Below are 15,602 nucleotides of genomic sequence, written 5' to 3'. Positions count from 1 at the left end.
CTTTGTCTAGACCTCTATAAATGCCCTTTGACTCCTAGCTCTTTCCTCCATCTCCCTTGCCTTTTCTCCTGCCCTACTACCATGCTCCGTCCCCACCTGGGTTACAGCTATACCTCTTCTTTACATAACCTTACCCTTGATCATTCCCTAGCAGGCCTGCCACTCCCCCCTCACCACCATTTTGGGTCCCATGTTGTTCGCTTGTCCTTGTGTTTGTTAGTGGTGTTAAAAGATAGATTCTCACACAATGTCTGAGGAGTTAGCGCTTCTAAAACTCTTCCCTACAAAAGAAAGGAAGCTTGGGCTTTTTCTAGAAGTGGCTTCCTCTAGATCAAAGAGAATCCCTCCAGGGCAGGTGTTGCTCCTTTTTATTGGTCATAAGCACCTGCCTGGCTGATTTGAGCTGCAGGGTTTGGCACACTCTATGTGCTGGTCTGGTAAAGATGCGCACAGTACTGCTGGCCACAAGCCAATGAGTTGTTACCCACAGAGTATAGATACGGTGCATGATTTAGGAACATCTGTGCTTTGCCTTCAGTTACATTGAGAGGACGGAAATGGGAAATGTTTCACTTAGAAAGACAGCCATAGGAACATAAGCAAACGGTCGCATGGAGAGTCTTAATATACCCCTGGGAGATTGTCTTCCCGTGGTCTAGCCAATTGAAGATCTTGGTAAATTCATTCTCCGTTTGTTAGCAGTAAAACAAATCCTGGGATTGGTAAATGGAGCACAGGGGGATTTAATTGTCTAGTGAATTGCTGAATCTTCTGGGGGAATATGGCCAATCAACTCTGACTCGCAGTTGCCTTACGTGTGTCAGAGTAGACTGTATTCCATAATATTTCAGTGACTGATTTACCTGAATTATATTAGCAGGCCTTTCTTCTGAGACACCTGTAACTGGACCTAAGCATCTCATCTTTTGGTTAGCAGCTGAGCATATTAACCACTTGTTTGCGTGATTTATACCATCATATTGAAAGTGTGAACTTTATATACAATGTATACTGATTAGCTGATAATAAAGTTATGGTATGGTACAGAAAAACTCCTGGATGATGCAAATGTTTAAGCACTTGCTACTAACTGAAAAGCAGTGATTCAGATTTACCAAGATGTACCTGGTCATCTACTTCCAAATTTCATAGCCATTGCAAGCTCTATGTAAAATTCCACTCTGAAGGACATGGAATATCAATGAGTTATAATCTTCCCAATGGTTCAGTGGGGTTTATGGGGTAATGACCATGCATATTGAAAGATTTCTAATATGAGAAAATGTGCTAGGCTTGATTGTCTACAGAAACAAATGCAGCTGTGTTCATCTATTTATAAGAAAGGATTTGATATCAAGAAATAATCATATAATATGTTGGTATCCATCCCAGTCCAACTCAAATCCATAAACCCCGATCTAGTCACTCTTCCAATTCACGTAGCTGCAGGTCAGTGATGCATCACAGGGAAGTAGGCAGCAGGATGGTCACAGATGTTGGGGACAGAGTTGCGTGGATCCAAGTTTGGTGGAGACATGGCAGGGTGCTGAGAGCCACCCCTGGAGGTCAGGCATAGAGTCACAGTAGGCAGGATGACAAGGAGGTAGAGAGATGAATCATCTTGCTCAAAAGATTTATGACATCAAGGGAGTGTCAACATGCTGTGACTTGTTTGACAGGTTTGACTCCACCCCTAGTCAAAGAATCTAGTTGACATAATTCCTAACTACCACAGAAAGACTGTAAGGTTGCCACCTCCTTGATACTTTATGTCCCATTTTTTTGTGTCAGAATCAAAGGCCTTATATTTATTGTTTAAGGTCAAGTTTGCTCAATGTTCACGCAACTCAAATATTATTAATCTGATTAAAATTTGGATAATCCAAATTCAGCTATTACATGAAACATAAGCAATTTATAGAGCAATGAAGCACGGCTGCTTATTTTAATCTGCATTTAGCCACTTACATATATTTTATGTAAGTTCAGATGCAGACCGCATAACATAATGCAAAGGAGTTCAACTTAAACTGTCTGGAAAATGCCATTTATTATCAACTTCATGATTAAAGAAATACGTGGGACAAGAACATGAGTACCTTAAAAAGGACAAACTAACTTGCCATTTACACAGCTCACACTTTGTTATGACACCTCTAATAGTGAATTGGGGGGTTGGTTAGGGAGATGTTTGCATCTGGGTAGAATCCCCTTCATAACAGACTTCTTATTTGCAAAGAGAAATCTCTTGAAAGGACTGATGAAGGAGATTCAGTAAGATGTATGCTGATGGTCTGGGCTCCGGTTCTCGTTGATGTATTGAAGTTGTCGTTGTGTCAGATGTGGTCAAGCAGGTTCGGACTAACGTGACCCTCCTACAACAGGAGGAAACCCTGCCCAGTCCTGCCCCAGCCTCACAATTGTGGTTCCGTTTGCAACCCATTGTGCTTATGAAACCCATCGTTGCAACCTCTGGGTCAGTTCATTTCCTTGACTTTCCTCTTTTTCACTGCCCCTCCACTTTAAGAAGCATGATAAATTTGTTTCCCCTCCCCCCGCCGCCCCCCAGGAGTGTTCTTTCCTGAAAAAATGTCAAAATTGCATGGACTGAAGTCTTACCATGCTAGTTGCTGAGGAGATTTCTGGCTGTCTTTCCAGGTTTCTGTCAGTTTGTTGTGCTGTGGTGGTTGGTGTGAGGCTGAAAGTTGTATCGCTGGTATTTCCAATAACAGCAGGGTCACCCCATAGGAACAGATTTCAGGAGTACTTCCAGACTAAGAAAGACTATGAAGAAGAAATGAGATATCTACCTCTGAGGAACTCGCCACTGAGCACGTACAAGTGGCAGTGGAGCCTTGGTCTGCGTGCTCTTTCATGTACCGAGGAGCCAACTCTTAACTACGATGCAAGATGCAAATAGCAGAGAACATTGGTCTAGGTAGTCCTGTCTTTAGAGTTTTTTAAGACAGTTAATTTTGGTTGAAAACATTTGTATATATGAAACCTAGTAGAGAGAATAATGCAAAAATGTAGTCAAGTTTTATAAATGCCATCATATTTTTATTCTGTTTATTTTGTGGTTAACATACACAGCAAAGCACAGCGACTCTACAGTTGCTGCACATACAATTCTGTGGCTATAATCATGATGATATGATCTGAGTTTTGAAACCATTTTGACCCTCCCTCTTTGAGTTGTTCCTCCTATTACATAAACTTCCTGTCTAATCTTGGATGCTGTTGTTGGCAGTTGATCCCTATAGATCAGCGTTTCTCAACTTGTGGGTCGCAACCCCTTTGGGGGTCAGATGATCATTTCACAGGAGTCGCCCAATTCATAACAGTGGCAAAATGACAGTGATGAAATAGCAATGAAAATAATGTTATGGTTGGGATCACTGCAACATGAGGACCTGTATGAAAGGGTCGCAGCTTTAGGAAGAGTGAGAACCACTGCTGAAAACCTCAAGACTCTCTAATGCTCAAGACAGATACTGTTCTCCAGTTAAGTTAAACTGCTATTTGGTTTTAGAAAGATTTAAGGAGATATCTTTGATTTAACATTTAGTGATTATCTCCATGGCATCAAAGGTTCATCCATCCCTTACATAGCTCCAAAAAGTCTAGGGTCCAATGAGAATTGGAAACTATGTTTCTCATTTATCCCCTTTTCAAAATCTTTGGTACAAATGGTCAGTAATGGTAGCCAGATACCATTTATATCTGTGTCCATGGAAATGCCAACTGTGTAACAATTTGAAAAGAGTTATGCAGAGAGAGGGGAGAATCATTTGAAAAGTAAATACAAAAAGAGAAATAGATGTTAGGTTGTGACTTAATTGGGATGGAAAGGTCTAGTTGGTAGAGATAAAGGGGGGATGGGGACTAGAGTATGCAGATTCTCAAAAATGGTAAATCAGGCATGGGCATGCCATGTATGGAGAATTGTAAAGACATGCCAGTTTAACTGCTTAGAAGTTTGAAGAGAGATTGATGGATAGAACAGGGTCAGGTACAATGGAATCCCATATTGAGACCCAGAAAGATTAAATGACTTTCTCAGGAACATTACTAAAAGACATACCTGTGACCCACAAGTCTAGATTCTATACCCAACAGTCTAGCTCTGACCCTATGTGTAATGGTGGATTGCCAGTCTGGGTTGCCCACAGCATCAATGTCAATATAGTGTTGTGGACACTGGCCCAAGAATCATCCTTTCCTAGAGCCATAAGACTGAAAGACTGACTTGCATGGGTGTAATCTAGTAATACCCAAGCTTATCCAGATCCTAGGTAACACATCTAGGAATCATCAGTTTGGACTTTTAACAGAATCTTTATATATATATATATTTTTTTTCTTCACAAATGAAACCCAGAAACTTTATTATAAACAAAAGTAACAAGGTAAAAATCCAACAGGCAATTTACTTATACTCAAAATAACTAAGGAAATTATGTCTTAAACACCTTATAGTAATCTATTTGCAGTTACATTTAACTGAGCTCTGTTGCTGTGAAGAATACAGCTCATGCACAGGTGTGGACGGATGATTTGTACATTTTTCAAGTATTCACTGAATACTACACCATATATACACATAAACATTAAACTTGAAGAAGATTTCATTGAAAATCCCTAAATAATCTTCATTTTTGTTGCTCTTTTAGCAGCGGTCGTCTAAAGAGGAGAATATGTGGTTCTGGCTCATGAGTCATGTAATGCACCCAACCTAGACTTTGTTGAACACCAAGTCTCCTCCACTCCTCTTCAGACATTAGATGGGTTTTGGGTACTTGTTTGGAAAGTTCTCTAGGTAACATGACGTGCTGGTACTCGTAATGCTCATGGAAGTATTTGTCCGAATAGTATATTTGCTTGTGAGCCATCTGGCTGGCGGCGCAGCGGGGCAGGTCGGGAAGAAAGGGTCAGAGCAGGAGCAGCAGCACACTAGGGCCCGGCACGGAACGGCAGGCACGCAAATGCGGTCAACTCTAGAATCTTTAAATTTAATCCTGTTTTACCCTTTCTTGACTATAACAGGTGATATCATTTCAGTAGACTATTGACTTTTCTAAATTATCAAACATCACATGAAGAGGACACGCATGTGAATATCTAAGCTTACTTTATTACACAGCACAAGCAACATCGGAGGGAGCAGTCCACACTTATTATTAGCCACTTCTTCCCCAAATCTACTGAACTCAGAGAAACCTGTGTGCCATTATCATGCTATTTACTAACTTTAGTGCGGTCAGAATTGTCTATGGGTTGCCACGACAACCCTATCTAAGATGAAATGAAAATTGTATTCACAATATGTATTTACCTGAAGTTTATTTTGCCTTCTAGGCTCTTCAATGGTCAACAAGGAATTATTATTCAAAACTTTAGCACAAGATCCATTCTCACTGTCACCAATGTGACACAGGAGCACTTCGGCAATTATACCTGCGTGGCTGCCAACAAGTTAGGCACTTCCAACGCAAGCCTGCCTCTTAACCGTAAGTAACAGAGCATTGCCAACATGGCCCAGTCGCCTGCTGGCTCCCATTCACTCTTAGAGACAACATTTAAGGTTGCAAATTTTCTTTTTCAAACTTCAGTCTTTTACACAGGGCAGGTTTTATCCCCAAATAAATTTGGATATTTAAAAATATTTTATTCTCATAGAAGTCTACATGTGTTTAGAAAAAAAATGACTTATACCAGAGCAGGGGGAAAATAAAACATAAAGCCAACTGGAAAATGTTCTCTTACCGATGTCATGTGGCACGATGGGGATATTTTTTTTGGGGGGGGTGTCATTTACTGTTTGTTTTCTTAAATGAATTGTATCATCTGGACACATAGATCATGCCGCTTGAATGTACTCTTGCTTGGTTTTCCTTAGACATTCCTCAGGGAGTCTGTGCCATCAACAAAATAATGAGTCAATGATCGCGAACAAAAGATTGTACCCATGTGATTACAACATAAAGTTTAAGCAACAAAACTATATATATTTAATATATATTTGTCGCTACAGGCTAGGAATAGACAAAGAGCAAACTCAAGGATGAGTTGAATGGAGAAAATTGATGATAATATTTTATCATGTAATCACCCATCAAATATCTCTGAAAACAAATATTTCTCAAAATGTCCAAAGAAGATTCTAAGCAATAAACTATCATTTAAGTTCTATAGTATTATCTGAATCACTCTTATTGATTGAATTTGATTTTATAGTATCCTGGCATGTATTTGTTTGTGCTTTGTTATAATAGTAAACTGTCTCTAAGAAATGAAAATATTGCCACACAGACATTAAAATTTCCATTTTGCAGAAACCATAGATGAGATAAGATACTACTACTATTTAAAAATCTACTGTAATAAGTCTCATGTATAAACTTTGAACTACCACATTGGAGACCCTTTGATAGTAGATAGCATATATCACTATAAAATCATTTCTCATATGATTATTTTACTGTATTTATTTCTAAACATCACACATTATTATTCTAATTTAATGTATTTTAATATTTCTGTGGGCCTTACTCTGGAAAAACAAACATTTCTTGCCATACAAAAGTGATCATATGAAATACTTGATTACATTTCTTCCATAGAGATAATTTTTGGCATAATTTCAAATAATATAAACATTAAAATATTAGGGAGCAATCTGAATTTCAATTTAATGTAAACATTGATAATTCAGTAAGTTATTAATGTTTTAAGTAGTTTAAATATTCAAGAATCTGAACTAATAAATGAATTAAAAGGAAAAGTAATGAAAAATTTAAGGCTTAATACATTTATTTTTTCCTATTTTAATTTCTAACACACTTTCCGATTCTCAAAACTAGAACAACAATGAAAATGAGAAATTAGGAGCAAATGCCACTTGTATTTGTTTTGCTCTGGCAACCTTCCAACAATCATGGGGAAATAATAAACGATTGTAAAGACATCTAGACGTGTGATCTTCAGAGGGGACTCTAGTGATCTCCCTTCTCCATTAGTTCCCTGTGTGTTGAGGAGCCAGCAAATGTTAGCAACATTTGAATATTTTGTTAATAAAGACACAACACACAGTCCTGCCTTGCAATTTTCAGAAGTGACTGCTGTGTATTCAAAGCTCGTATATGACTTCATCTGCAAGTGTACGTGCATTATGCACCTGCTATTTTGTGTTAGAATTACTTTGGGGCAGTTTTGATCCTTCCACCAAACTGTAAGCTCTTTGAGGGAAGGATATCAATGTCTGATTATTTACCCCCCATTTCACCACACTCAGTATTGAATAGGTAATCAGTAAGTTGAATAAGTGAATGAGTTAGTGAATAAAGAATAAACTGCATTTGGGCTGCAGAGTATGTACGTGTAGCAACTAGATCTGCAAGGGAGCGTTGTAGCCGTTCTGAATAGCAGTCATTGTTTACTTGCCCCAGATCTGACTATTCTAATTTCTTTATATGAGCTTCATTGAATTCTCACAGTACACAGAAGATGTCGATGCTACACTTCCCCCCTATAGATAAGGAAAGAGAAATGAAAACTGTGACCAAAGGCACTGGTTAGTAAGTGACAGATTTCAGACTCAAACTAGGACAATCTGGCTTCGGGACCCATGTTTTTGCCTATAGTTTGTCATTTTGAGCATCGGGCCATCATTGGAGTGACAGGTCATATACTACATCACTTAGGACACATTATTTAAACAATGGACATTTAAATAGAACACCATTGGATTTCTTTTGTTTTTTTTTTTATGAACTTTTGAGAATAAGGCACTACTATTCTTCAGTGTTGGCAAGCTAATTTTTAAGTGTGGAATATGCTCGTATTAAGAAAGCAAGCGGACTTGAGTGCATGTCAAACACTGTTGCTGTAAAAGGTCGTGGGAACCTTTACCAATTAAATGAGAAGCCATTTCTCCACAGACCCTCCATTGTGTGTCCACACTTCTGAAGACCTCATTCCTCTCTCTCACCTGGCCCCTACAGTTCTGTCCTCTGTGATTGATAGCACATCAAAATGCCAGTTTCCACATTTTTTAGGAACTCAACTTGTGTTCCATGTTAATGTTTTTTTTGAGTTTGGAGAACAAACGAAGACCGGAGGGACAAGAACAGGTCTATAAGGTGGATGAGGTAAAGTTGCCTATGAAATTATTTTAGGACAGTCCTTATGACTCTGAAAAATAAGCATGCCCATTGCCACGATAGACCAAAAAAATCCCCTTCGAATAACTTGTTCTAAGTATTATTAAGTCCCATAATCATCCTGCGTCCTTAGAGGAAGCGCTGTCAAGGTCACGCCTGGGGTCTCAAAACACACATGCTGTAGCCTCTGAGCTGATCCGTCTGCTTTGAATTTAACTGGCCAAGTCTGTCCCCTTGGAAGCCACTATTTTTATTGTACTTTAAAAAGAAAACCCCACTGAGACTAAGATAAGCATATTACTGAGTGAACTTGTCTGCCGCCTTCCACTGATCATAGAGGATGTCTAAACAGTTTTTAAAGATAAACTCATATAGCTATGAACTGTAAATCTACCAGCGATACTTTTTGACTTAATCTCATATGAAAGGTGAGTAGTGCTAATATTCAAACAAAAATTTGCTATGGAAAAAAACTCAGACACATCTAACTGTATGTATTTTTAGAAAGCTTTATAATATCCTATGCAGGTGACAGCCATCCAATCCAAGCAATTTATGTGGACAAAGACATTCTCTTGGAAGCCGCCATTTTTACTACCCCCCACCCCCTTTAAAGCATCCTAATGAGACTAAGACAATTTGAAAACTACTTTTAGAGAATAATTCACTTAAGAGATGACAGTGGGTCCTTTGCTATGAACTCTGATGAATATTCCACAAAGCCATTGAATGAGAATTTTACAAACCTCTACCATGATTCAAGAATGGAAATAAGTCCTAACTTGATCTAATACATTAGCTTATTACCTAATTCAAGAATTACAAAAAGTAAAACCACAAAAAACACTGCCGCTGAAGATCAGCTGCTCCTGTAGGAAAAAGAGTGTGTATCTGGTCTTATCACCTTATCCGAAGAGAGGGACGGACCCAATGCATCTGGCATGGTTATAATCGGTACATGTTAGAGATACAACAACTTGTCATGGTTTCATGATTTGTATTCCAGAATAGATAATAAGCTTAAAGACAGGGTGATTGAAAATGTGTGTTACCTGGCTTAGTGCTTATGCATAATAAACAAACTGCTCTTTGATAATAGCATTCCAGCAGAGCTCAGCCACAGGAAATCTGTATCACATCCATAACTATTTAGGATAAGTCTGAGAAAATTACACTCACTTCTGATTTGTATTAACCCACATTTTCCAGATCACTGAGAAGACAAAAGGCAACAAACTATAGTTTAGATATTTAAAAAAGGTATAGTGTGTATGTGTGTGGTACAAAATGTATTGAACTAGCCTTTATCTAAATACGTTTTTACACATATGATTTTTTTTCATGACTTCAATTGAAGCATTTCAAATTTCTTCAATTCCAAAACCTCAGTTAACTAACTTATAAAATGGAACAACAATAGCTCCTACCTCACAGAGTAAAAACATTGAAGAGGATCATGCATTCAAGGACATATCACTCAGCCTGTAACAAGATCAAGTCCTCAATTCATGTTAGTTATTTTTACTTCAAAATTATATGCCCAAGGACACTCAGTTGCATTCATTTCAAAAATAATATTTAGATGATTGACTTTTTTTTAAATGAGAGTCTTTCGATTACTTTGTCAATGATTTAGATGGTAAACATTTCCTGGCAAACCAAAGAGAAATCATGCAAATTTTAAATAATTTCCCAAATATAGCTCATAACGGAGCCACATCTCTTGCTCCGCACACAAATTAGACTATGTGGAACTTAATTCCAAATTTAAATATGTTTATAGCATGGCAGTTCAGACATCTGGGAGATTCCGAGTAATAGGAGACTCGGTACCATAGTTCTGTTCTGAGACTCAGTAGTTCACACAGCGGTGACATTCATTTTTCAAATATATAAAGCCTGACTACAATGAGCAGGGCACTCTGCTAGGTGTTGGGAAGGAAAAGATGAACAGAACCAGAAGTTGATCCTCCAGGATGTTCCGACGCGTGAGAGGCCGACAACAAACAACTGTAAGGCAGCAAAGGAAATCCTGCCCACTGGTGCTCAGGGAAGAGGCTCTCATGGACAGGCTTTCATTGAAGATCGCTAACATCATGATATGAATTACAACTAAGATCTACTTCAAAACACGCTCAGCCATCCCAGTCTCCTTTCAGAAGCAAAAAAGTACAGTAGCACAAATAAAAGAGTCATCAATTGAGTTTTGATGACTCTTAGAACAAGTTATAAAGGATCTTTGGCTAAGAGTGTGATTGGGCTGAGTCTGGGTGTGGTGATCAGAGAGAGACAGAGAGAGAGAGGGAGAGAGAGAGAGAGAGAGAGAGAGAGAGAGAGAGAGAGAGAGAGAGAGAGAGAGAGAAATTAGGGGGAAAACAGAAACAAGCAAAAGGACACCAGAGGAGGATAAATTGACAACATGGCAATATGAAAGAGCCTGATACATATGGTGACACAGCAGCACTTAAGTACTGGCTGAACGAAAGGTGGGAGGAGAGTATTTGAGGTAGGGCTAGAAAAATTGTCAGGAATTAGGGCTGCATATGAGTTTGAACTTTATCTTTGGGATTTTAGAGAACCACCGAATAACTCTAGCAACAGAATGATATAAACAAAATGATTTGTGAAAGATATCCGTGAGCAATACAGAGGGCTAAATCCAGTTTAGCTCATAATCAAGGCCAAAGAAGATCATTCCTCACAAAGAATATCAAAGGTGAGCTATCAGTGAGCTCTTTAGAAGATAGAAGTTAATGATGAAATCTGGTCTTAAGCATAGGGACTGTCAGGAATCTAGCTAATGCTTAACAAGCTAAAATTTGGTGACATTAACCAGGACAAGAACAAAGGATACCCCACCTTCTATCCACCCTCTCAGTATGGTATTGCGACTCTCAGCACTGGTCCTGAAGGGGTCATCTGTCCTGGATTCCCTGTGTTTTCCAAGTTCTTATTTGTACCAGTGTACATCCTCTGGTCTACCTAGATTTGTAAGTTAGAATAGGGATCATGATAGTAGGGGGGAGTAGGGGAGTAAACATTTAAGAACTAGAGGAAAGTTGTATGTTTCATTGTTGCTATCCTGCACCCTGACTGGCTCGTCTCCTCCCCGCAACCCTTCTGTAAGGACATGCCCAGTTGCCTACAGATGGGCTTTGGGTCTCCACTCCACACTCCCCCTCATTCACAGTGCTATTTTTTGTTCTTTTATGCCTAATACCTGATCCCATCAATACCTCATGATAACACAGGCTGGTGTGCATCTTCCATGTGGGCTTTGTTGCTTCTCAGCTAGATGGCTGCTTGTTTATCTTCAAGCCTTTCAGACCTCAAATGTTATATCTTTTGATAGCCGGGCTCCATCAGCTTTCTTCACCACAAGGTGGGTTAGAAAGAGGGAATCAATTACAAGGATCTAAAACAACCCTCTCCCTGGGGGACAGACAACAGAAAAGTGGGTGAAGGGAGACATCAGACAGTGTAAGATATGACAAAGTAATAATAATTTATAAATTATCAAGGGTTCGTGAGGTTGGGGCAGGGTGGGGAGGGAGGGGAAAATGAGGAGCTGATACCAAGGGCTCAAGTATAAAGAAAATGTATTGAGAATGATGATGGTAACAAATGTAAAAATGTGCTTGACACATGGATGGATGTATGGATTGTCATAAGAGGTGTATGAACCCTCAGTAAAGTGATTTTTTAAAAAAAAAAAAGAAGAAAGAAAAAGCACATAGGATAAGGTTAAGCTTTAGTATTAGAGAAGGAGATGGAGAATGAAGGAAGATAAATGAGTTCAATTTGGTATCACGAGTTTGAGTCAGTGCTTGGTAGGTAGCTAAATTTATAGTCCAGAAGAGAAATACAGTTTTGTAAATTATCAAAATGAAGGTGGTCATTTCAACCTGAAAGTCAGTCAATATGTTCTTTCATAAAGGCCGTAAAGGTAGTGAAAACATGAAGAAGGACAGACATCCGAGTAATAGGAACATGGAGGAGTGAGCAGAGGAAGAGAGTACCCAGCAAACGCACACTGCTCAGGTGTTGATGGAGCCGTGAGCAGAGACACAATGCCATGACTGCTATCAACGAACGGAGAGTTAGCAGTGTCGAACGCCACAGCTTCCTCGGGTCATAGAAAGTCAGGCGATCAACCTCTGTCTGTTGACAACTGCAACATTAGGGGGGATGTTTGGTGATCATTGGCAGAGACGCTTTCATAGAAGAATGAGAATAAACACTGGGTTGCTGAGGCTTGGGATTAAAGAATAGGTAAAGAGACTGGTAGTAAACAGCTTTCTGGAGGCTTGGCCTTGCAAGGAAGCTCAGGCTGATACTGTGCCTGAAGCATCTTGCCTGATAGCACTTGCTTTCTGACTCATCAGCCTGATGGCCATGAGTACACCCACAACTGCCATACATGAAGCCACTGAGCACCCAGGACAGGTAAACTCCACACTCCGTCCTTTGTTTTACTGCAGGGCTGCTTCAGCCTCTGCTTGATGGCAACTGCTCTCAATTTAGGAGGACTTCCAAAAATTAATGGAAAGTGATCGTGGAAGCGCAATGGGATTGTTCTATGAACATTTTGATGTCCTGCTATATTTCTTGAGTCCTGGAAAAGGGAGCAGAGCTTTAATATGAATAAAATATGGTTTACTATGAAGGCATCTTAAATTCCTTTGCCTTCTATGGCCTGTGGGCTTTAGGGTGTATTTGTACGTAGGATTGTATTTTAAATAGAAATGTTGGCAATTTCATCACTAGATTTATTTCCACTGAAGAGTATATACTTTCTCAGGTATGGGGAAAAGGAATATTTTGGGTGAAAAAATACAGAAAGACTATCTTAGAATGCAGAGGCTTTGTCCTCTAGGTTACTTGCGCAAATATTTTTGTAAGATGACTGCATTAAGAAATAGCTAATACCCTCAGAAAGAGAGCAGACAGGAGAGAGAGAATGAGTATACTTATTTCTGTACTCCAACTTCAGGGAGAAAGTGCTTCCACAAGATTAATAATGGATGACAATGTGCTAACTATTCATAGCAAAATTCCTTATTAAGTCAAAAAGTTTGAAATTCACAATTATTTGTGATTTTATTTTCAACTGTATTCTTTGCTTCTTGTATATGAGCAACTGATGAGACTCTTCTTAACGAAAGTGAACTGAACAGTCCCATCCTGCCATCTGTGGGCCCAATTCATCAAGTAGATGCCAGCAGCTGCAGTGTGCAGTTACCAGTAACTCACAGCCATTTCTATAAGCTAAGCATGCTGGCTGTGTGTGATTTCTCATTTTCACAATGGAACACATGTTCATTATAGGGCATGTATAAGGGGTGAGCTGAAAGGGAATGAGGAAAGCTAATTAAGGAAAGACTAGAATCGTTAGCTACAAAAGCGTAGTACACCTAAGTGTGCTCATTCTTTAAGTCCCAATATATGACATATAGGGGACAAATCTATTCTTAATATTGCATGTAACCCCCAATAGGTAAAATAGTGTTACAAAACGTCTGGACGTCATGCATTTCCAAAAAGTATAGTGTCGAATCCTTTTCATGAATATCAATCCAAATGATGCTGCAGGGACTATTGTATCTATGTGTGTATCTTTAACCTTATTCAATTGACACACATTTTCTTCAGAAGTGGTACACGCTAAATATAAAACATTTCAAAGGACCTACCAACATGGAGTTTTCCCTACCTCGCTTTCACGGCGGAGATAATAATGAAGTTCCAAATTCAAATGCAACATAAAGTCAGTTCTGATTAATTTTATGGAAATGTTCTGCTCACGTTCGAGAGTGTTTATTCTCAGCCCATTTGATTTGATAGGAACCCCTCTTTTCGTATGGCCCGTACGTCAACGAGTGGATTCAAAAAGAAAAATGGAAGGGACTGCTGACAATAGTAAGAATGTGGTTAATGAGACAGCTTTGTTCTGTTTAAATGTGACTAATGCAGGTGAACAATATTTTCCCCTGATTTGTTGAATATTGAATCAGCTGTGCCTTTGAAAGTAGTATTTCCGTTCTCTGCTTGCTTCAAATGCCCCACATGCCAATAAACAGCAATATAGGCTCTCTGTTACCTTTGCCTGTTATAATGAACTCTAATTCCACATGAAAGGTGAGACGACACATTTGAATGATCCATATTTTAGATTGAAATTGATCCCTCCTGCAGCTGAAGAGAGATAGTGTTTTCATGTTGGTTGAAAGAGGCCGTAATAAATTTAGACTTGGTGATTATTGAAGTCAGAGTGTGAGCCAACTCGTTTTATTCTCACGGCTTTAAAATGTTAATGGGAAATTTTTCCTGGACATTCTACTTATAAATACTTGACAAAATCGGGTTTTCTGTTACATATAATATTGATATGGGTAACACCGCCGATCGAATGGGCTATAGCCGACACGTACACGTGTGCATGTTCATAATGATCACACAGAGCAGGTGTGTATACAGATTTGCTGCATGAGGGAAGCAAGAGGGATTTTTTTCTTCTTCCCTGAATTGATGGCTAGAACCTGTGTGTATTCCTGAAACATGAGCTACATAAAGGTCATTCGCTGCCATGGTGAGAGTTGATCCTCAGCAGGTGGGAGCAATGAGAATGGCTGTCAAACTTGTGGTGCTCCAACGAACCAAATCGGCACCTCCTGGGAAACCAACCCAAGTGCTACCAGTCTCAGCTACCCAGGCCAACTGCCAGAACCTTAGCGCTAAAGGTCTCACACATTAATCAATTAAGTGCACATTTCTGTAAGTAGTAGAATGATTTCCCTTTCCCAAATGAAACCTTCTGTAGACCCTTAATATCAAAATGGGAGCACTGGCAGCACAGGGGGTTACACATGGGGCTGCTAACCACAATGTGACCAGTTCAAAGCCACCAGGCGCTCCAGGGGAGGAAAATGAAGGTTTCCACTCATGCGGAGTAGAAACCCACAAGGATAGTTCTACCTTACAGCCTCAGGCCCACAGGGCCATTGTATTCTGTCCTGTAGGGCCAGGATGAGTCAGAGTAAATTTGATGCCAGTGAGGTGGGGGTTTTTCTTTTTTAGTACTAAAATAAAATTGGAATTAGTTTGGTTGACTTGGTGCTAGCCTGGCAATCTTCCTCCATTCTATGCCACATAGAAATCCTCGCAACAAGCAAACAAACATAGAGTTTTAAGGCATCAGGTTTGAGAATTCTGGTCTAGAGTCAGAGTCTCTAGACCAATCCTTTTACATTCTAGGTGAGGGAAACAATGCTTATAAGAAGGTGATGCAGAGCTCCCCTTTGAACACAGTCCCTGCAGAATTGGTGGTGGAATTGCTTTCCTCACCTCCTACCTTGCACCAGTGTTCCTTGTACTATGCGGGCGAAGGACAATATGCTTCCGAAACAGACGGGTCAGATTGGGACCACAATCTCACATGGT

At 39.5% G+C, this 15,602-nt stretch overlaps 1 protein-coding gene and 1 pseudogene across 1 annotated transcript in view; one reads left to right on the top strand and one right to left on the bottom strand.

The window, feature by feature from the left end:
• NEGR1 (neuronal growth regulator 1) overlaps window positions 1-15,602 on the top strand; it is a 663,072-nt gene that overhangs the window by 441,907 nt on the left and 205,563 nt on the right. Inside the window, exon 6 of the mRNA XM_075536828.1 lies at window positions 5,359-5,510. Within this exon, the coding sequence (XP_075392943.1) occupies window positions 5,359-5,510 (152 nt within the window). The remainder of the gene's footprint in view (window positions 1-5,358; window positions 5,511-15,602) is intronic.
• LOC142436351 (cyclin-dependent kinases regulatory subunit 2 pseudogene) lies at window positions 4,519-4,892 on the bottom strand (annotated as a pseudogene).

Source organism: Tenrec ecaudatus, chromosome 1, assembly GCF_050624435.1.
Source record: "Tenrec ecaudatus isolate mTenEca1 chromosome 1, mTenEca1.hap1, whole genome shotgun sequence".
Taxonomy (NCBI): Eukaryota; Metazoa; Chordata; class Mammalia; order Afrosoricida; family Tenrecidae; genus Tenrec; species Tenrec ecaudatus.
Note: the sequence above shows the minus strand (reverse complement) of the source record. Positions and strands in the feature narration are given on the sequence as shown.